At 37.6% G+C, this 22,525-nt stretch overlaps 1 protein-coding gene across 10 annotated transcripts; it reads left to right on the plus strand.

Moving 5' to 3' along the window:
* On the plus strand, positions 3 to 16,043 carry LOC109719494 (DNA repair protein RAD51 homolog 4). 10 transcript variants are annotated; one of them, XM_020246218.1, is made up of 10 exons: positions 3 to 1,061; positions 2,049 to 2,164; positions 2,285 to 2,366; positions 2,472 to 2,615; positions 2,812 to 2,925; positions 3,005 to 3,095; positions 3,341 to 3,411; positions 4,164 to 4,313; positions 5,365 to 5,430; positions 5,566 to 6,266. In XM_020246218.1, the coding sequence occupies exons 1-9, from the start codon at positions 843 to 845 to the stop codon at positions 5,401 to 5,403; spliced, it is 1,026 nt and encodes a 341-aa protein (XP_020101807.1). In that variant the 5' UTR covers positions 3 to 842; the 3' UTR covers positions 5,404 to 5,430; positions 5,566 to 6,266. The 10 variants fall into 10 exon arrangements, 5 of the variants coding, with proteins under 5 accessions (XP_020101807.1, XP_020101805.1, XP_020101806.1 ...); XR_002218720.1 differs by having other exon boundaries at positions 4,164 to 5,066; positions 5,365 to 5,962; XR_002218722.1 differs by having other exon boundaries at positions 2,487 to 2,615; positions 4,164 to 5,066; positions 5,365 to 5,962.

Consider the following 22,525-nt stretch of genomic DNA (forward strand, 5'->3'; position numbering starts at 1 on the left):
AGTAAGGAAAACAAAGCGAGCGGTGAGAGCTGCTCGCCGCGCACATAAAAAATTTTATGCGCACGAATTTGTGGAGGGGTTATAGGCTGGCCGGGCGTTGACACTGCTTACTTTGCAGGACTCACCCGTGCGGGCCTCCCAACCCGCCAAAACTACAGCCGAAGTTTTGTACTGATGTTTTTTTTTGTCAAATTTAGGTTAAATAAAATAGTGCAAGTATAGGCAAATTTAAGTTAAATAAATTAGTAAGTAAATCTGACTGTAATTAGCATTGGTTTATATCAATTATAAGCGAATTTTGAACTGGCTTGCCCTTATAAGTATTAGTATCTTAATACTGAACAGGATATGTTGAACAACTAAGAAGAAAATTTGAGAAGCCAATTTTTGTATGCTTATATTTCTATATGCGTTTTGTTTATTAGTATTAGATGAGTCTTAATTTTGTTTATTAGTATTAGATAGTCTTAATATCAAACGAGTTCTAATAATATTAGATCTTTATTAGTATTAGATGAGTCTTAATACCAAACGAGTTCTAATAATGTTAGACCAAACGAGTCATAATAATGTTAGACAGCCGTCAATCCAAAACTAGCTTTGATGTTGTTACGGTTAAGCTTTTTTTCCTTTTCAACTTCTGTGTTAGCATTAGTAAATGGGACTCGTAAAAAAGCGATCAGGGATTGGGATATAAACCAAGGACCAAACCGAAAAGGCCCAATTCGGAATCCTACGAGCCCACGCGACCAGGCCGGTAGGCGGTAGACGTAAACCTCGGCCCGAACTGGAACGGGTCGGGTCGGGTCAAACCCGGTCCCACCGAAACTGAAGCGAAACTCATGCTCACTCGCTTCCGCGTGGAGGGAGAGGGAGAACGGAGCTCCATGGCGGAGAACGACGATCTCGGGATCGAACGCACCGCTTCCATTCAAAACCCTACCAAACCCTCATCTTCTATCGGCGCTAGGGTTCGCGCAACCCACGACGACGACGAAGATGAGGTTAGGGTTTCTCTTCGCCCCGTTCTCCCTCATTCCTCATCTGATTTAATCCATCAGGTACGTGTATGAATTTATACTAATTTGAGTACTAATTTCGCCGTTGGAGGAGTCTGTGATTGCTAGCCCGTGCTGTTCATTTGCATTCTCTGTAGTTTGCTGCATAGGATTCAATCTCTTCGTTTTCTATGTGCTCTTGAACCGCTTAAAGGGGCCTGTTAGGATGTTGAAACAATTCATCAAGTGATAACATGTGCTGCATATTTTGTGATTGCTACATATACTGCGAGGTCCTTGTAATTATGATCACTTTGGGTAATGTATGATATGGTAACAAATAAAATGACAAGAGGATCATGTCAAGCATGCCATTCTAATGTTGTACGCGGCTTGTCGTACTCTCCATGGCCTTGAGTAAACTAGAGATATTAGCTGAACAAGATGTTCGCGCATCTAAACAGACCCTAAACACCTTGACCATGTCCCTTTCAAATATGAGCTGGGCATGTAAGTCTGAGTTTATGTACCGTTGCATTGAAGTCACTAGAGGAAGTTAAGGGGAGTGGAATGATAGCTATGTTAGGGAACTTACACTCATATTGGATTTCAAGTCAAGGCAAAAGCTTAACCCATCAGTTTCGTTCCAGTAACATATATTAAAGCCATTGCTGTTATTTCATGTTCGACTGAATTTTCACCTGTGAATGCCTATACACTAGATATGACCAATGATAACGCAACAAGAGAGCAGGAAGCAGAAAGGCACTATAGCCACCAAGCATGTTAAGGAAGTGGGAATTTCTTTCCATTTTTTTCTGTCTATGCCGAAAAACCGCAAATCAAACATGTGTTTTCCGTAAGTTACTGTCTTGTAACCTTTTGCGAAGATGTGGGGGAAGAGTTTAGATGCTTGATGTTCCCGTAGTTATTAGCTTGTTTATCTAATTTTACTATTTTTTCTTATTTAATTGCAAACTTTTGCCTACATAAGTTCTATGTTGCCACAGACCCATATTACATGATACTAAAATTTTATAATGGCAATAGGAGGCCGCGCGAGCTCTATCAGTTATGGACAGTTTTCATCAGCCATGGTTGACTGGAGTGGAATTGCTTGACGATGCAAATCGGAATAAACATGTTCTTCCCACCGGACTTGAAGGGTATTTTGAATGTAATTTGTTACCTGCAAATGAAATCTTTGTTTTACAACAACTAATACTGGAATTAGTTGCATTTACATTAAAGTTTTAAGTGATTTCTCTGAAATTATGACTTGCCAGAATCGATGTTCTTCTTGGAGGTGGGTTGCGTGAGGGTCAGTTGATAGAAATAGCTGGTCCATCTTCTTCTGGTAAAACCCAAGTAAGATTGCACATGATTCTTTTTTGTGCTATGTCATTAATCCCCTAGTTGTCAATGCAAGCTGGACAGGTGATTTATAGTAAATTTGGTTCATTAAATCCACAGCCGTTGCAAATGCAGGTTTGCTTACATTCAGCTTCATGCATTGCAGACAAGGGTTCTGTTATGTTCTTGGACACTTGTAATTCCTTTTCACCAAACAGAATAGCATGCATGGTTAATCAATTTTCTGGTCCCCTGTTCAAGGAGGTAGAATCCTTGTCTTTTTCAGTCTTGTTGTTTAATGTTGCTCTAGGTCTCATAATTAACGTTAGCATTAATCTTGGTTTGTTGCAAAATCAAGAATTAGCTAATAAGGATCATAGAAAGATGAAACTCTTCTTCTAATGTTTTGAGTAGTCTGCAATTTTCTTGTATTCTCCTGATTATTAGCTTTGGCTGTTAGGCAAAAGAAAGAAGGCTCGAGAGGATTATGAGCAGTATACTCTGTCAGCCAATATATGATATATTCGAGCTTTTGGATACACTGCATCAGCTAGAATCAACTTTAAAGCATACGGTTTTTATCCAAAAAGAGTTGTGATTTACAAGTTTTACTATCTTCCACACATCTTTGAGAATTTGTTCTAATGATTTAGGTAAAAACTGGAGGCTATAAGATATGTTTGCTTATTATTGACTCAATCTCATCTTTAATCGCGCCAATTCTTGGAGGGAAGAGTCCACAAGGTATAAACCTTGTATGTTTTACTTGTAAAATGTTGTTCATCTTTCGATTATATCAGAACCTAATAAAGTTTGTGCACAACATGAGTTCTTCTATCCTCAATAGAAAGCCTACTTTCCTTCATAGCAGTAGTGCATTATGGGATAACATGTGTTATATCTTTAGATTGGTTTTTTGATCTTTGATTTAGCTGGACAAGTGTGCATCACAACTAATCGTGTCCCTGTTTCCTTAAATAAAAGTACAGGAAGGTTGTTGATGGTATCTGCCGGAATTGTTTTAAAGAAGTTAGCGCATGAATTCAATCTAGCTGTACTGGTAAGTGCACAGAGGTATGAAATTTGAAGCTTGATATTACAAATTTAATATATGTTCTTTTTTGCTTGGAAGCTTTATGTTAAAAAAATTCATGTTAGGTGTAGCACTGGTTAGTTGAAATTTAATTTAACTAAATACTGTCCCATTTGATCATATTCCAAATAACAAAATCTGGCTAGCCAGGAAAAGGCTTTCTTAACTAAGTTACCTAAATGAAAGATTGTTTTCCATTTCTCATGGAGCATATCATAGGAAGTTTCTAGCCTGTTTCTCTTACTAAGGGCAGCTGGAACTTCTGTAATTATTTTAATTACTGTCTTTATATTGACATGTTTTCCAAAATCTTCCAGCAGTAGCAATAGCAGAAACTTTATGTTGGACCTTATGCTTTTGGGATTTGAAGGCTTGTTTGAGCTTACTTACCATAGCAAAACCTCCGTTTGCTAAATGCCTAGCTACCGTTTTGCGTAGTAGAGAAGCTGTTTGAGAAGCCAAGCCAAACAGTAAATCCCTACATTCTAATTGGAGAATTACTGCTGCTGTTTTCCATGATTTAACCTGCGCATTATTTTCTTTTCAAAAGAATTGAACATTGGGTAAAAAAGCTTTCCTTTTCTCTACTAAGATGTCCTAATTAGTACCTCTCATTTGGTACATATTGGTGAAGTCAAACTCTTGAGCTACTTGTTATTTTCTGTACTTCCAGCTTTAAGACAACCAATCATGAGTGTATTTGTTCTTTCTCAACTCAGGTGACCAATCATATGGTTGGTGGAGAGGGAGGAATCATAAAGCCTGCTCTTGGTGAGAGTTGGAAGAACATTCCCCATGTACGCCTTGTGGTCTCCCGTGATCAACAGAGCAATGTTTTTACAGCAACTGTACTAAAACACACAATGAGGGTAGCGTACTATATTCATGTTTCAGAATTTACTTGTAACACGGATATAAATTATAGCCAAATGAAGAACCAATCAAAGAATCATAGGATTTTAAACATGCTGATATTGCACTTATATAATGTCCCTATAGCAGCATGTTTTTGATTTCGAATATTGCAACTCTGGGGTAAAACCCCCCCCCAAACTGTGCTTGTATGTTCTTTGCTGACAATTTGCCATGTGTCAGAGTTTGCAAGGAAAAAAGTACACAATGTTGACTAATCTTTAGTTTAACTTAAGGAGCATTGGAAGATTAGAAGTTACGAATGTTTCCTTTCTCGATCATTTAGGGATCATCTTTATTCTATTAACAAGTCACTTAACAATTATCCATCATCAACTACGATTTTGGATGCCACAACAATTATTGATCATCAACTACGATTTTGGATGTCATAAGAACTATCAATCATCAACTACGATTTTGGATCATTTAGGGATCAGCTGTATTTCATTAACAAGTATCATAACAATTTGTGGTTGTTATGCCCTATCTAAATATATTAGGCGCCAATTTTTGGACATTAGTTCACTTTATACTTGTCATCTCTTTTTTGTATTTTGTAATATACTCTGTCTAGCCCGAGTTCTCATCTTCTGGTAAAATGTCTGCAAGATTATCTTCAGGATATTCCTGTGATGAGTTGTGCAGCTTCCTTTTGGAACTTTTCTTCCTTGCTGACTATTTGCGCAAATGTACAAGCTAGACGATCGGTATACTACTTATTCACATTTTAGCTCTATTCTGTGGTCAGAATTACTTATCTTATCTAGACCAAATTCACCGAGTATATGGCTTAGATCAACTCCGTTTCTAGGGCTTCTTCCGTATCAGATGCTTCCAATCTCTTGTAATCCCGTTGCTTATTTCAAGTGCATGCACTAGACCTTGTAGAAATAGATAACAAAATTGTAACACACTGAAGCATCAAGTTGTTACTCGTCTTTTTCTCGAGTATTCCTTTCTTCTAATGCTCTCACTCTGCTTTTCTATTTATTTTTATATTCTCAGGCTTCTGGTCGCACCGCAAAATTTGTGATCCACAACTGAACAGAGGCAAGCACTTCTCCGGATAGGGTGAGGAAGACAAGGTGGCAGGAAGGTGCTGCTATCCTCAGCTTCTGATGAGGAGCACGAAATATCTCATGCGGCACTCCCTAGCTGATTATTCTTTTCCTTTTGTTTGAATGCTAACTGTTTTTGCTTCTCTAGCTTTTGTTTTTTGCACAAATTGGGGGGGCCATAAAGCTGGCGAGCTAGTATCGTTTCATGAACGACGTACGCAAGAATCACTGCTATGGACAAAGAGGAATCCTTTACTCGTCCTTCGAACGTCCGTTATTGCATATGGTCTTGTGAACTGTGAGGAAAACATCCAGGAGAGTAGATAAAGATTAAACAGCTTATTTTGTATTGAGATTACCCTTGTGTTGAGGAACCTTTTGCTTTGTCTTCGAGGAGGGTCGGAATCTTTGTGTTTGGACATTTTTTTTGTTCCTGTGTGATGAGGTGGCCAATAATTTACCCTCTGAATGATAGCAGCCCAATAGGAACCTGCCATGTCAGACAGACAGAGTTGTTGGATGATATGGTATGGATGTTACATCTATGAGTGTCTAGACCTTTTCATGATGGTCACTGATTGATCCGGGCGTGAAATCCTGCCACTCCGACCGTCCATTTTTCGATGGTTGCGATCGCTTGCGCAAGAGCTTTGGGTGGCCTGATGTGGATTGCCTTGTCCTTTGTATTTTGCTAGTACGATTCTAAACACAAGGAACATGTTTTCGGTGGTCCAGGGGAACGTCGATAATGAACTGTGTACTGGGCGGCAATTACAAACAGATTAAGAATACTTTTGTAGTTTTCAAAACGTATACTATGAAAATAATAGCATATACAGCTTAATTGTCTTTTATAGCATGATAAAATTTGATTGATTTGTCGTAGCTCTCCCTCCTACACATACTGGTTACGAGGATGTATAGTAGTGTGCACATTGGCCGGTTCAGCAAGGTCGCAGCGGATCTTCGTAAAATAAACCTAACCACAGTATACGATATGCACTTTGTAAACCCAAATTGCAGCATTTCGGTTCTGTTTGGTTGGTTTATTCAGCTTTGGATGTAAAACTCAATTTCGTGTGGTATATACATCAAAGTAAATATGACGGATCTACGAACACCACTCAACCAATCAAACTGTCACAGTGCGGTTACTTCTGCTCATTCAGTCGTCGACTCGTAGAATTGAATGAAGTTGCTAGCAAAAGTGAGTTGAACCGACACAAATGAGTCGGCTCCGTTTGGTACATCAGTTTTTTTTGGTACATTTGTTCGGTCCAACAGTAAACTACGTGTCGTCGCAGCAGCCGAGTCTGCATAACCAGCACAACAAGAAACTTAATGGCGATTAAGAAAGGTTATCCTCTCCTAACACGAGTCTATTAACCCTAATGGGACACTTAACCTACTGCGGTGATGGATCTTGCCACTCCTGTGGATCAAATTGGAAGACACTATCGTCTTGGAGGGGCCAGTCTATTCTCAATCTTATCATTGTTTTCAATCCTGAGGAGAATAACTTCCGGATTTGCAAAAAAAATAACATTCGACTAAAGATGATGGGAGAAAGATTGGACGGTACGACTGTTTACAAAAAACTGGGGCAAGTCTGCAACATCTTGTCAAATGATGAATTGTCAAAAGTACTACTTTTGTCGCTAATATTGTTGAACCTTCTGGTGATTGATTGTGCTACTCATGTGGATCAAATATGAAGATATCATTGCCTTGCAGTGGGTGGTCTACGCTCGATCTTATCAGTATCGTCAATCCCTGCAACTGAAAGAAAAATAACTCCCGAATTTCAAAAAAGAATGACATTCAACTGTAGGTGATGGGAGAAAGATTGGACGGCAAAACGGTTCACAAAATGGTGGGGCAATTCTGCAACATTTCTGCAACATCCTGTCAAATGATGAATTTTCATGAGTACTACTTTCACCGCTAATATTGTTGAACCTCCCAGTGATTGATTGTGCTACTCACGCGAATCAAATCGGAAGACATTATTGTCTTGGAGTGGGTGGTCTACGCTCAATCTTATCAGTATTGTTAATCTCAGCAACTGAAAGAAAAATAACTCCCAAATTTCAAAAAAGAATGGCATTCAACTGTAGGTGATTAGAGAAAGATTGGATGATAGAATGATTCACAAAATGGTGGGGCAATTCTGCAACATTTTGTCCAATGGTAGATTTTCAATAGTAATATTTTTGTCGCTAAAATTGATGTTCTTATAAACTGAAAATTGTTAACATAAATGATATAAATAGTTTCNCTGCTGACTTACTCGTCTTCATTGGCGTGACACTGTCTATAAATGAAACTACATGTATGGTGTGCTTTAACTCAAAATGTAGGTTTCGACTTATTTGGTTGGTTTGTCTTGGCTTAACGAAGTTAAACCCAAATGTTTCACGTATGCATATGAGACCAATCCAAATAAAATGCTTCTAGGCAACGCTGGAACGACTTGGCCGGTTACACGTGTGATGATATGTAGGAGCATTGGTCATAGGCATCCTCCCTCTCGATGCTGTTTAGTTAGTTTAAAATAGTAGACTCGTAGAATTGAATGAAGTTGCTAGTAAAAGTGAGCTGAACCGACACAAATGACTCGGCTCCGTTTGGTACATCAGTTTTGTTCGGTCCGACAGTAAACTACATGTCGTCGCAGCAGCCGGGTCTGCATAGCCAGCACAACAAGAAACTTAATCGCGATTAAGAAAGGTCGTCCTCTCCTAACACGAGTCTATTAACCCTAATGGGACACTTTACCGACTGCCGTGATGGATCTTGCCACTCCTGTGGATCAAATTGGAAGACACTATCGTCTTGGAGCGGCCAGTCTATTCTCAATCCTATCTTTGTTTTCAATTTTCAGAAGAATAACTTCCGAATTTGCAAAAAGAATAACATTCCATTAAAGATGATGGGAGAAAGATTGGAAGGTAGGACTGTTTATAAAATAGCGGGGCAAGCCTGCAACATCTTGTCAAATGATGAATTGTCAAAAGTACTACTTTTATTGCTAATATTGTTGAACCTCCTTGGTGATTGATTGTGCTACTCATGTGGATCAAATATGAAGATATCATTGTCTTGGAGTGGGTGGTCTACGCTCAATCTTATCAGCATCGTCAATCCCTGCAACTGAAAGAAAAATAACTCCTGAATTTCAAAAAAGAATGACATTCAACTGTAGGTGATGGGAGAAAGATTGGACGGCAGAACGGTTCACAAAATGGTGGGGCAATTCTGCAATATTTCTGCAACATCCTGTTAAATGATGAGTTTTCATAGGTACTAATTTCACCGCTAATATTGTTGAACCTCCCAGTGATTGATTGTGCTACTCCCGCGAATCAAATCGGAAGACATTATTGCCTTGGAGCGGGTGGTCTATGCTTAATCTTATCAGTATTGTCAATCTCAGCAACTGAAAGAAAAATAACTCCCAAATTTCAAAAAAGAATGACATTCAACTGTAGGTGATTGGAGAAAGATTGGATGATAGAATGATTCACAAAATGGTGGGGCAATTCTACAAAATTTTGTCCAATGATAGATTTTCGAAAGTACTATTTTTGTCACTAAAATTGATGTTCTTATAAACTGAAAATTGTTAACATAAATGATATAAATAGTTTCTAGTTGACTCATCATTTATCTCGGTTAAGATAATACTAGCTCACATGAGGGGGGCATAATAATACCTTAGGTGAGGGCAATGTTGGAGAACCCAAAGCATTTCTACGCGTCCAACTAGTGGTGGAATCACGGAAGAAAACCATTTTTCAAAAAAAAGAAAAGGAAAGAAAAAAGTTTTCATAAAAAGCATTGCTTTATAATTTTATTTTCTAATAAATATTTTAAAAATAAAAAATATTTTTTATAAAATTTAAATTTGTTTAGAAAATATTATCTTTCAAAGTTAAACAGGTGAAAAATATTTCTTCGATAAAAAAATTAGTTCTGAAATATTAGGAGGAGAACGAAACACCATTAAGATATTTATCTTTGAATGCAATAATTAATGCTCTCGCTCTTCTATAGAGTTTTAACTAGGCATCACAGATACTGACATAGAATACGGGACAAGACAAAACATGACTCAAACACAGTGCCTCGGCAACTTTGATACGACATGAACATTGCTAATAAAATATAATATTATTAATATAATAATATATATTTATTATATAAAAATATTAATTTTGATAAAATATTGTTATATTTCTTATATGAATGAAAGTTAGTAAAATTTTTATTTATAATTCATAGATTTTAAGAAAAATTTTTTTGTACCATACATAATTTATTTATATGGCCAATTTGCATAAAAAATTCATTAGTTTTCAGCTTTTGCAAAAGTAGACCGCATGTTTGGATTTTGTAGATTATAGCCGAATTTTCAGAAAACTGACCAAAGCACTCTTATTCCCCTTTCTCCTTTCTGTCTCTCTCTTTTTTTTTTCTTTTTTTTTCTTTTTTTTTTTCTCTCATTCTTTTTTTCTCTCTCTTCGAAGAGGGCGGTAGAGGTGGAGGCAGAGGCGACCCGCCTCGCCTCTGTCCTGCGCACCCTCGCCCTCGCCCTCGCACCCTCTTCTGTCTTCCTCGCCTTCGACCTTGCCGAGGCCACACCTCGACTCTCTCTCTCTTCTTTTTTTTCCCTCTCCAACCCTCCTCCACCACCTCCCTGACTTTTTACAACAGTAAAGAAGGCAACGTTACGTCTTCTTTCTCTCCTTTTTTTCTCTCATTTTTTTTTTATCTTCCACCCCCCTCTACCGCTTTCGCGACCATCCACGACGATAACGAGGACAGCGCCACATCCTTTTCCTCCGCCTTCGCCGGCGCCGACACCAACACCGGTACCGGAGAAGGAGAATTCGGAGCAAGTGCAGGTGAGAGCGGATCTGAGAAAAAAATGCAAAAAAAAAGAAAAAGAAAAAGAATAAAGAATAAAATATAAAAAAAATTTCTACAAGAAGAATGAAAAACCGGAGAGAAAAGAAGAAAATGATGAATTTGCACTATTTCAGAAGAATGTTGTACTATTTTTGGAGAATGTTGCCTTATTTTTTAGAAAATTTATCCTCTTTGACAGAAAAAATGTACTTTTTTGGATGAAAATTATGCTCTTTGAATGAAAATTACATTCTTTAAACAAAAATTGCATTATTTAGCCGAAAATTGTACTATTTGGCTAGAAAGAGGAGGAGGAGAAAAAGAAGAAACAGTATAATTTTTGTTCAAGGAGTGCAATTTTTATTTAAAGAGCGCAATTTCCATCCAATTTTTTTTTTTTTTCTCAAATAGAATAAATTTTCTCAAAAACAGAGCAATATTCTCTTGAAATAGTATAACATTATTCTGAAATAGTGCAAATTTATCATCTTTTTCTTTTCTCTTTGGTTGTTCATTTTTCTAGAGAAGAAATTATTTTTCTTTATATTTTATTTTTTATTCTTTTTTTTAAAATTTTCTGCATATTTTTTTCTCGGTTTCGCTCTCATCGGCACTTGCGCCGATTCCTCTTTCTCCAGCACCGACATCACGGCCTGAGCCGGCGAAGACCGAGGAAGAAGATGTGGCGCTGTCCTCATTACTGTCGTGGAGGGTCGCAGAGGCAGTAGATAGGGGTTGAAAGAAGAAGAAGAAAGAACGAAAGAAAAAAAAAGAGAGGAAGAGGACATGACGCTGCCCTTTTTACTGTTGTAAAAAGCCGGAGAGGCAGTGAAGGAGGGTCGGAGAGAAAAAAACAAAAGAGGGTCGAGACGTGGCTTCGGCGGGATCGGAGGTGAGGAATGCGGAGGGAGGGTGCGCGAGCGAGGGCGAGGGAGAGCGCGCACAGGACAGAAGCGAGATGGGCCGCCTCCGCCTCCGCTTCCGCTTCCACCGCTCTCTTCAGAGAGAAAGGAAAAAAAAGAACGAGAGAAAAAAAAGAGGAGAGAAAAAAAAGAATAAGAATATATTTTGATAAGTTTTCTGAAAATTCGGTCTGAATCTGTAAAATCTAAAAAATGCGGCCTATTTTTGCAAAAAGTCAAAACTAATAAATTTTTTATACAAATTGGCCTATTTATATTGTCAAATAAAAGGTATGCATTCATTAAAAAACTAAAATGTAATGGACTCATAGAGAGAGTGATGCTGAGAGCGGCTTTGAACGACCTATTTTGTGGCCATTTGCTGCGCCGTATTAGATGGTCCACTATCTCAGCTGTGGACCGCCTAATTTTCAAAATTTTTTTTTATCATTTTTCTACTATTATTATTTATAAAACATATTTGAAAAAAGGATAATTTTTACAAATAAATTTTTTAAACTTTATTAAATAGTTCAGTATATTTGTCTCCCTGATTAAAGTTATTAATTGAATAGTTATTTTGATAAACAAAAAGAGTATTTTTCTTCTCTGTTATGATAATTAAGTATTTGAGTTTAAAAATAGAGTTAATATATTTTTCAGCTTTAATTGTTGCTTTGGTGTGTTAGAATAAAAGAAAAAGATTTTTTTTCTTTTTTTGTATTTTGAAGCTTTACAAAATTATATGTAATGTAAGCGATCAAAACGGTTATATAATTAGTAATTTGGATGAGAAGAACAATTTAATTGAACTATATGTTAAGGTTTAGGGAACCTAATTGCCAAATGAAAAGTTCTACTGCTTGCTTGGGAAAGTGCTAGACTTCATCAGGCTCTTTACACAATTTTGCATAAATTTTTATTTTGAAAATTGAAAAAAAAGGTTGTCAATTATTGTATAGGTGGATTAAATGTTAAAATGAGATGGATGGTAGATCACTTAGGTCATGAACTACATAAAATTTTAGCTTTTATTGGTTGAAGTGATCATTTTTATTTTTTTCTCTAAATTACTAAGATATGTGTTGAGCTAAAAGGTTAGTTAGAAGGTCGATATTTCTTAGGGTGTGTTTGGTTCCACATAAAACTGTGGAAAAAAAATTTTCGGTGGAAAAAGAATTTTACGTCATTAGTGTTTGGTTCGTAGGAAAAGAAAAATAATTTTCGGTGAAGATTGTTTGGTTGAAAGGAAAAGTAAAAATAAATAAAAAATTATTTAATATATATTTTTATTATATATATTATTAATATATAATTATTCTATTATATATAAAAATTATTATATATTTTTTCTCCAATTATATATATTATATATTATTTAATATATAATAATTATCATAATATATTTAATTATTATAATTTATATTTATAAACAAAATATATTTAAAATATATTATATAATTGAATAGTTATAAAATAAATTATTATATATATTATAAATAAAATTTTATATATATATATATAATAATATATATATATATATATATATATTATATATATAAAGTCATAGAGGGAGTCTCTCTCTTCTCTCTCACTCTCTCACTCAGGCGGCGGTCCACCGGGTGAAGCTCACGTTGTGGACCCGCGCAAAACATCCTATGAACCCGCTATTTTTACTGTAGGAGCGGAAACGAAAACCCAAATTTTCAGCGTATTTGTGTAGAAGGACGCTTTCCGAAAAAATTTTTTTACAGAATCCAAACATCAGAAAAATATTTTTCAACTAAAATTAATTTTAGAGTACTTTTACAGCAAACCAGACACCCCCTAGGCGAATTTCTGAAATAGCAGCGTTTGAGTCCCGCCTTCAAAAACGAAAAAAAAAAAAAAAAAAATCTGTGAATGTTAGAAGGGTTCTTAGAATGGAGTCCAGAAACTTATTTGTTTTACCAAAAATTCTCTAAACTGTGTTTTTCTTTTTAAAAGAAAAAGGAGAGTGCACTGCAACGAGAGACGGGCACACATATATGCTCAACTTATTTTAAAATCAATATTAAAATAAAATTTAATTAAGGGTTTACGCAATGTCCTAATTCTTATGATTAGAAGTTATAATTTGTTGATTTTTATTTCTGCAAGATAGATTAAAATTAAATATTCTTGCGCCCGGGCGGTCGTGAACAAAAATATACACGACTTTCGACTACTCGGCAACTACGTACATGTACGCAGAATTAAAGGTTACTTCCCACCGGTGTAATTTTGTGACCATAAAAGATGAGATTAATCATAACTACTGGATCTCGTCTTTTATCAATGATGCGATCAATTCTACATTTTATGAACGCACAGTAATGCCGTGTGTCTAGGCATTTTCAGGTATTCGTGTGCCGTAATTGGTCGGTAAAAACAAACAAAAAAAGAAAAAAAAGTTAACGAGTGTCAAAGAGAAGAAACAAACGAGCGCAGAAAGGTTTGGCGAAAGCGATGGCCCCATGCGCCATGGTTGAAGCAGAAGCGTCCTGGACGAGACATAAAATTTGTTAGTTACTAGGTGAGTGGTTGGCGCGGGCGCCATGTGGCCTCCGTTGGAGGCTGCCTCATGTGGCGGTCCTCAAAAGCCGCTTTGTGTCGGTGGCACTTAAGTGTCTAGCGCTGCCAATCTAGCTCGTTGTTCGGAGTCAGCTCGTCTACAATTCGAAACTGGTTGAACTCGCGCGTTCCGTCCTTTTAAAAGGGCCATATTGGCCTCCGCGGTGAGGCACAAGTACTGATCGCATCACAATTACCTTTTAAAACAGTTCGGCTGAGTAGTCGTACCGTGGCCCAATCTAGGCTCGTGCTGTTTTTGCGAGCCAGTTGTGTTCGGATCAAAATGAGCTCGAGATCGAATTGCTCGTTTAGTAAACGAGCCAAACACGAGTTGAATTTTTTAGCTTGTTTAATAAACAAACCGAACACGAGCTGGAGTCAGCTCGCTCGTGTTTGACTCGATAACAGCTCGAAATACATATATTTTATATTTATATAATTTATATATTTAAATAAATAATTATATATATAATATATATATTTTTATTATTTAATTTTTAGTAGAAAAAAAAAAAAAAGCCGAGCTCAATTATAAAAAGACTCATTTATATATAAATTTTTAAATATTCGATCAAAGTCTAATAGGTAAGATTTTATAAATTTATTTTTTATATATATCCAATCTAATTCATTTCGCTTATTGTACGTTGTTCAGCTTGTGTTCGGCTCGTTTGTTAAAGAGCCAAACACAAGTTGAATTTTTCGACTCAATATTTTATCCAGCTAGCTCGTGTTCGGCTCGTTTATTAAATGAGCGGAACACAAGCCGGCCCTAACTCGCTCGTGTTAGGCTCGTTGACACCCCTACGCGTGAGGAGCTTAATTTACCAAAAGGATTATTTTGCGTGGTGTCAGGCAGCAGCCGTGGGTGCGACCGCATGGCCAATCACTCACTTATAAACGAGTCAATTGTGAGGTCACTTTTCTAGCTCGAAAAATAAACAAAGTTAAACACAAGCTCACTCTAGCTTGTTCGTTTTTGACGATGTAGCTCAAAAATATCATTTAGTATAGTATTATTTTTAGAGTGATATGTAGCAAATTTAAATATTTTTTTTAGTTTTAATTTTTTTCGTTAGCATGGCTTTTAAACTTTAATAGTAATTAATAATACTACAAGCAAAAGTAAGCTCAATAATGACAATAATAATAATTATAGTTAGTATTAATATGACACCCTAACTTTTTAAGGGGTCACCCATTGTAGAACTACTTTCGTCCTAGCACGTTTAACTCCCTTAACTTCTTGAGCCTAACTACTACTGAAAATATTTAAGTCAGTTTAAAAATTTAGCCATATTATATTTTATATATAGGATTATTTAGGGTCTCACAATCTCCCTTCCTTTAAATCTTGACGTTCTCGTCAGGCTCAAACTTACAAGTATCAGGTGATATAAGACTCGTTTAAATTTCGAGGGGAACTCGAGCCGGCTCTGAGTTACTTCTGAGCCAATCTCGAGCTACCCCAGCTTGCTCATATATATTTGGCTCATCAACAATCTTCCAGCAGTAGCAATAGCAGAAACTTTATGTTGGACCTTATGCTTTTGGGATTTGAAAGCTTGTTTGAGCTTACTTACCATAGCAAAACCTCCGTTTGCTAAATGCCTAGCTACCGTTTTGCGTAGTAGAGAAGCTGTTTGAGAAGCCAAGCCAAACAGTAAATCCCTACATTCTAATTGGAGAATTACTGCTACTGTTTTCCATGATTTAACCTGGGCATTATTTTCTTTTCAAAAGAATTGAACATTGGATAAAAAAGCTTTCCTTTTCTCTACTAAGATGTCCTAATTAGTACCTCTCATTTGGTACATATTGGTGAAGTCAAACTCTTGAGCTACTTGTTATTTTCTGTACTTCCAGCTTTAAGACAACCAATCATGAGTGTGTTTGTTCTTTCTCAACTCAGGTGACCAATCATATGGTTGGTGGAGAGGGAGGAATCATAAAGCCTGCTCTTGGTGAGAGTTGGAAGAACATTCCCCATGTACGCCTTGTGGTCTCCCGTGATCAAGAGAGCAATGTTTGTACAGCAACTGTACTAAAACACACAATGAGGGTAGCGTACTATATTCATGTTTCAGAATTTACTTGTAACACAGATATAAATTTTAGCCAAATGAAGAACCAATCATAGGATTTTAAACATGCTGATATTGCACTTATATAATGTCCCTATAGCAGCATGTTTTTGATTTCGAATATTGCAACTCAGGGGAAAGAGGATCGGAACAGCCCCTAAAAGTATCTCTGAAAAATAGCTCGCTCTTACAACGAGCGAAATGCGCCTTCTAAACACCTGGGTAATCACACCCGAATACAATAATCTGTATAAAAATGACACGGGCCTAAGGTAAATCAGGAGTAGACCTCAACATATGACCAGACTTCCGAACCGCTGATTTTCTCCTAATGTTATCCAAGTCCACAATGATAGTTAATAACAACTAATAACAGATGCTCGCTCAACTCAGTTTATATCTAAAACATCTAACCTACTTATGAATGAGCTGAAACAAACAGATAAAACTTGTAACTATTACAGATACAATGTACGATGGAACAATATTATAGAGTAGGATTCCGATGATATAACGCACACCCTCGGGATGCTAAATCCACGCGGGGGCCGCGACAGTCGAGGAACGCAGAACACCCACGCCTCCGGCGCCGGACTCCTCGCCGAGTGCTGACGACTGCAGAACCGTATCCCCTCGAACCGGCCTTCCGTGGCGCTATGTCGACCGTTGAAATCGGAGCTCCACAGCTACTCCCCAAGCTCCACCTCGTGTGGTTCTCTAACTTCACACTAAAAGAGAACAAAAACTAAATTAATAAGCCGGACCCTCAGACCAGGATAAGCATGCATGGGGAGTCAACGTGGCATCCATAGCCATGCACACTTAGTCAGTATTAATTATACATAATATATATATATTATATATATATATCAGATATATTGAGGATATATATTATATATATAAGAAAGGATACTTAAAGAAGGAGGACAGCGTCATGTCACTGTTCCATCTCTTTTTTTTTCGTTTCGGGTTCTTATTCTTCTCTTCCTGCTTTATTTCTCTCAAACCAGCTATCTAGCGCGGCCTTCTGCAACCCTGACCGACAGTAATGAGGACAGCGCCACATATATATCTTCCTCGTCTTCAACGAGCTCGCCGGTCAGGCCGCAGATGTCGGTGCTTCGGATGCAAAGAAGGAATCGGCGCAAGTACCGCGGGAGAGAAGCGAAGAGCCGAGGAAAATATGCAGAAATTAGAAAAATAATCAATATAGAGGAATATAATAGAAAAATAATCTTCTTCTCTAGAACATGACAACCAAAAGAAAAAGAAAAAGATGATAATTTGCTAACTATTCTCAGGATAATGTTAACCCCCTATTTCATAGAGAATGAGGGCCTGTTTTTGAGAAAATTTTACCTTCTAATTGAGAAAAAAATACTTTTTTGGATCGAAAATTGCCACGCCTTTTTAAAGTAAAAATTCACTCCTTGAACAAAAATATTACCGTTTCTTCCTGTTTGCCTCCTCTTCTAGCCAATCAGTGAATTTTGTGAATAGCCAAATACGCTAGCAAATTTTGTTTAAAGCAGTGTAATTTCTCCAGTTCAAAGAATATAATTTTCAATCCAAAAAGTATAAATTTTTTCTGCTTCAAGAGGATATAATTTCTAAAAAATAAGGCCATTCTCCGAAAATAAGTACAGGACATTCTTCTGAAACTATTGGCAATTCAATCATATCTTCTTCTCTCCGTTTTTCATTCTTCTTTGTACGAAATCTGTTTTATGAATTATTCTTTATTCCTTTTTACTTATTTTTAATTGTTTGTTCTGTATTTTTTTTCTAGCTCTCCCGCTCTGAGGCGCTGCACTTGCTCCGAATTCGTCGCCTCCTCGCGGTACGGGGTGTTGGTGTCGGCGCCCGGGCGAAGGCGAAGGAAAAGGATGTGGGCGCTATCCCTCGGTATCGTCCATGGATAGGTGATCGCGAAGCGGTAGAGGGGAGTGGAAGATAAAGAAAAAATGAGAGAAAAACAAAGCGGAGAGAACAGAAGACGTAGAGTTGCCTTCTTAACTATTAAGTAAGAAAGTCAGCGGAGGCGTGGAGGAGGGTGGACGAGCGGAAAAAAAAAGAAGAGAGAGCAGAGCGAGGTGTGGCCTCGGCGAGGTCGAAGGCGAGGCAAGACGGAAAGAGGTGCGAGAGGCGAGGGCGAGGGTGCGGACGGACCGATGCGAGCGGGTCGCTTCGCCTCCACTCTACCGGCCGGCTCTTCGAAGAGAAAGAAAAAAGAAGAGAAAAAAAAAAAAAGAAGAGAAAAAAAAAGAAGAAAAAGAAGAAAGAGAGAAGGGGAATCAAGAGTCTTTGGTCAGTTTCTAAAATTCAGCCTATAAATCACAATCCAAACATGCGCTACTTTTTGCAAAAGCGAAAACTAATGGACTTTTATGCCAAAATTGGCCATATAAATAAATTATGTATGGTAGCGAAAAATTTTCTTAAAATCTAAATGGAATTCATCAATAAAAATTATTATTTTTTTTTTTTTGTTTTTTTTTTTTACTAAAACTTTACATTCAATAAGAAATATAACAATTTATCAAATTAATATTTTTATAATAAATAAAATTATAATATTATTATATTAATAATCATTATATTCTTATTACCCGTGTTCATGTCGTAATAAAGTGCCGAGGCCGTGTTGATCAAATGATTTTGTCTCTGTCCCCGTGTATTCTACATGTCACTGTCTGCGATGCCTAGTTAAAACGCTATAGCAAGAGGCGAGGCATTAAGTTGTAGCATTCAAAGATAAAATATCTAATAGTGTTTTTCGTTCTCACTCCTAATAATTCATAGAACAATTTTTTTATCGAAGAAATATTTTTTCACTACTGTTACACTTTCCAAAGCATAATATTTTCTAAACAAATTAAATTTTATACCAAATATTTTTGTTATTTTTAAAATATTTATTAGAAATAAAATTATAAAGGCAATGCTTTTTATGAACTTTTCTTTCCTTTTCTTTTTGTTTGAAATGGTTTCTTCGTGATTTCCACCACTAGTTGGACCGCTAGAAATCTTTCGGGTCTCCACTTGCCCTCACCTAGGTATATATTATCCCCCCCTCATGTGAGCTAAGTATTATCTTCAACCGAGATTAAATATGAGTCAACCTAGAAACTATTATAGACAATCGAAACATTTATGTTACAATTTTTCAGGTGTTAAAACATCCAAATCTTTAGGCGACAAGCGCCCAGGCACCCACAAATAGTACTCTTCGCCGACAAAGTCTATGCATTCGACCAGAGAAGTTTGTTGTAGAATTGCCCTAGGCCATTTTGTGAATCATTCTATATCCAAGTTTTCTCACAAATCACGGCTACAGTTGAAATGTTCATTCTTTTATTGAAAAATTTGGAAGTTATTTTCCTTTGCAGTGTGCCTTGAGATTGGCACCATACCTGATCGAAAATCTAAACGAGACCACATCCCCCACGTCCAACGGCAAATACTCCTCCGCTTTGATTCGCGGATCATCACAATCAATCACTGACGGAGGTTCAAACAATATTAGCGGTGAAATAGGTACTGGTATAAAACTCATCATTGTGAACAGGAGTTGTAGAAAATATTACAGAATTGCCCCGCACCATTTGTGAACTCGTTCTGCTGGCGTCACAACGTCTTTCTCCGCATGTCCACCTACAAGTTGAGATGTCATTGCGTTTTTTGAATTCAGGAGTTAATTTTTCTTAGGGTCAGTTGCAGGAATTGAGAGGTGCTGGATAAGATTGAGCGTGAGACACCGGCACTCCAGAAGACAATGATATCTTCCAATAGTTGACCACATGAGTAGCACAATCAAGTCACCCAAGGAGGTTCAACAAATATTAGCAATAAAAGTAGTACTTTTTGACACATTCATGCATTTACAAGATGTTGACAGGCTGCTCGCACTATTTTATAAACAGTCCTAGACCTTCCCAACTTCTACATCATCTTAGTGAATGTATTGCTTTTTGGCAGAATTCGGGAAGTTAGTTCTCTGAACAAATTGAAAACAAAGAGCATAGGATTGAGAATAGACTGGGCGCCTCCAAAAGACAGAAAGTGGTCTTCCAAATTTGATCGCACACGGATGGCCAAGATCCATGCACGCAGTTCGTAAGGTGCCGCCGATTCCAGGGTTACCACCTAGACTCGGTGTTAAGGAGAGGACCGCACCTTTTAATCGCGATTAAGTTTCTAGTTGATGCTGCGCTATGCAGACCCGGGCTGGCTGCGATTGGGCGACATGTAGGTTTACTGTCGGACCGTGAACAAAACTGATGCGCAGAACGGAGCCGAGTCATTCTGTGTCGGTTCAGCTCACATTTACTAGCAACTTCATTCAAATCTCCCGATGTCGACGACTGAATGAGGCAGAGTCTAAACCCGCGTGACAGTTTGGATGGTGAGTGGTGTTCGAGATCCGTCATATTTACTTTGATGTATATACCGCACACGAAAATTGAGTTTTACGATCCCAAAGCTCGAATTAAACCAACGAAAACACGAACCGAATTTCTTGCAATTGGGGTTTACAAAGTGCCATACGTACACTCTGGTTAGGTTTTATTTTACGAAGAACCGTTGCGGCCCCTTGCTGAACCGGCAATGTGCACAACTACTAATAGAGCATCCTCCGAACCAGTATCGCGTAGGAGGGAGAGCTACGAAACAAATCAACTAAATTTTATCACTGCATAAAGACACATTAACCTGTATAGTGCTACTTATATTTCCATAGTATAACCGTTTTGAAAACTAAAAAAAGTATGTCTTTCCGTTTGGTAATTGCCGCCCAGTACACAGTTCATATCGACGTTCCGCCTGACCACCGAAAACATGTTCCTGTGTGTTTAGAATCGTACTAGCAAAATACAAAGACGCATCACACATCAGGACCATCCAGCTCTTGCGACAAAGCGATTCGCAACATCTAAATAAATGGACGGTCGGAGTGGCAGGATTTCACGGGCACAGATCAATCAGTGACCATCATGAAAAGGTCTAGACACTCATAAGATGTAACATCCATACCATATCATCCACAACGTCTGTCTGTCTGACATGGCAGCTTCCCTAATTGGCTGCTATCTATCAGAGGCGTAAATTTATGGCCAGCCTCATCACACAGGAAAAAAAAAATGTCCAAAAAACCAAAGATTCCGAAGCCCTCATCGAAGAACAGAGCAAAGGTTCCTGCAACACAAGGGTAATCTCAATACAGAAATAAGCTGGTTAATCTTTATCTACTCTCCTGGATTGTTTTCCTCGCAGTTCACAAGACCGATAATCTGAACGGACGTCGAAGGACGGTAAAGGATTCCGTCTCTTGTCCATAGCAAGTGATTCTGCGTACGTCGTTCATGAAACGATACTAGCTTGCCAGCTTTTCATGAGCCGGCGCCCCCCCAATTTGTGCAGAACAAAAGCTAGGGAGAAGCAAAAACCGTTAGCATTCAAACAGAAAAGGAAAAGAAGTAATCACCTAGGGAGTGCCGCATGCAGATCATTTCGTGCTCCTGTCATCAAAGAAGCTGAGGATAGCGAGCACGCTTTTTCACCCCCCCACTGCCAGCACCTGTCATTCCGTCACACCCTATCCGGAAGAAGTGCTTCCTCTCTTCAGGTTGTTGGATCACACCCAATTTTGCGGTAGCGACAAAGAACCGAGAATATAAAAAAATAGAAAAGCAGAGTGAAGCAATATAAGAAAGAAGGAATACTCTGAGAAAAGACGAGTAACAACTTGATTGGCTTCAAGATGTTTAACAATTTTGTTATTATTTAACAAGGTCCTAGTGCATGCACTTGAACAATAAGCAAACGGGAGTACAGAGAGATTGGAAGCATCTGATACGGAAGAGTCCTAGAAACGGGAGTTGATCTAAGCATATTACTCGTGAATTGTGGTCGAGAATAGATATGTAATCTACACACAGAATAAGAGCTAAATGTGAATAAGTAGTATACCGATCGCTAGCTTGTACATTTGCGCAAATAGTCAGGCAAGGAAGCAAAAAGTTCGCAAAAAGGAAGCTGGCACAACTCATTCCACAGACAGTCCTGAAAGAATCAATTGGCAGAACATTTTACCAGAAGATGATGGATCGGGCATAGACAGAAGTATAATTACGAGAATTACAAAAACAAGAGATGATCAAGTAATAAAGCTTGAACATAATGTCCAAAAATTGGGGCCTAATATATTTAGATAGGCGCATAACAACCACGAAAATTGTTTGATACTTGTTATGAATACGCTGATCCCTAAATGATCCAAAATCGTAGGTTGATGAGTTGATAGTTCCTTATGACTATCCAAAATCGGTGAGTTGATGATACAATAATTGATTGTGGATCCAAAATCTGTAGTTGATGATGGATAATTGTTTAAGATGACTTGTTGTTAATGAATAAAAGATGATCCCTAAAGATGATCCGAGAAAGGAAACACTTCGTACTTCTAACTCTTCTCAATCTCCTTTAAGAAACCTAAGAGATTAGTCAACAGTTGTGGTACTTTTGTGCCTTGCAGACTCCGAAGTCTCTTGACACATCGGCAAATTGTCTCAAGAAAATAGCGAGCACACAGTTCGGGGGGTGTTTTTTCTCCCCGCTA

Source organism: Ananas comosus, linkage group 13 (assembly GCF_001540865.1).
Source record: "Ananas comosus cultivar F153 linkage group 13, ASM154086v1, whole genome shotgun sequence".
Taxonomy (NCBI): Eukaryota; Viridiplantae; Streptophyta; class Magnoliopsida; order Poales; family Bromeliaceae; genus Ananas; species Ananas comosus.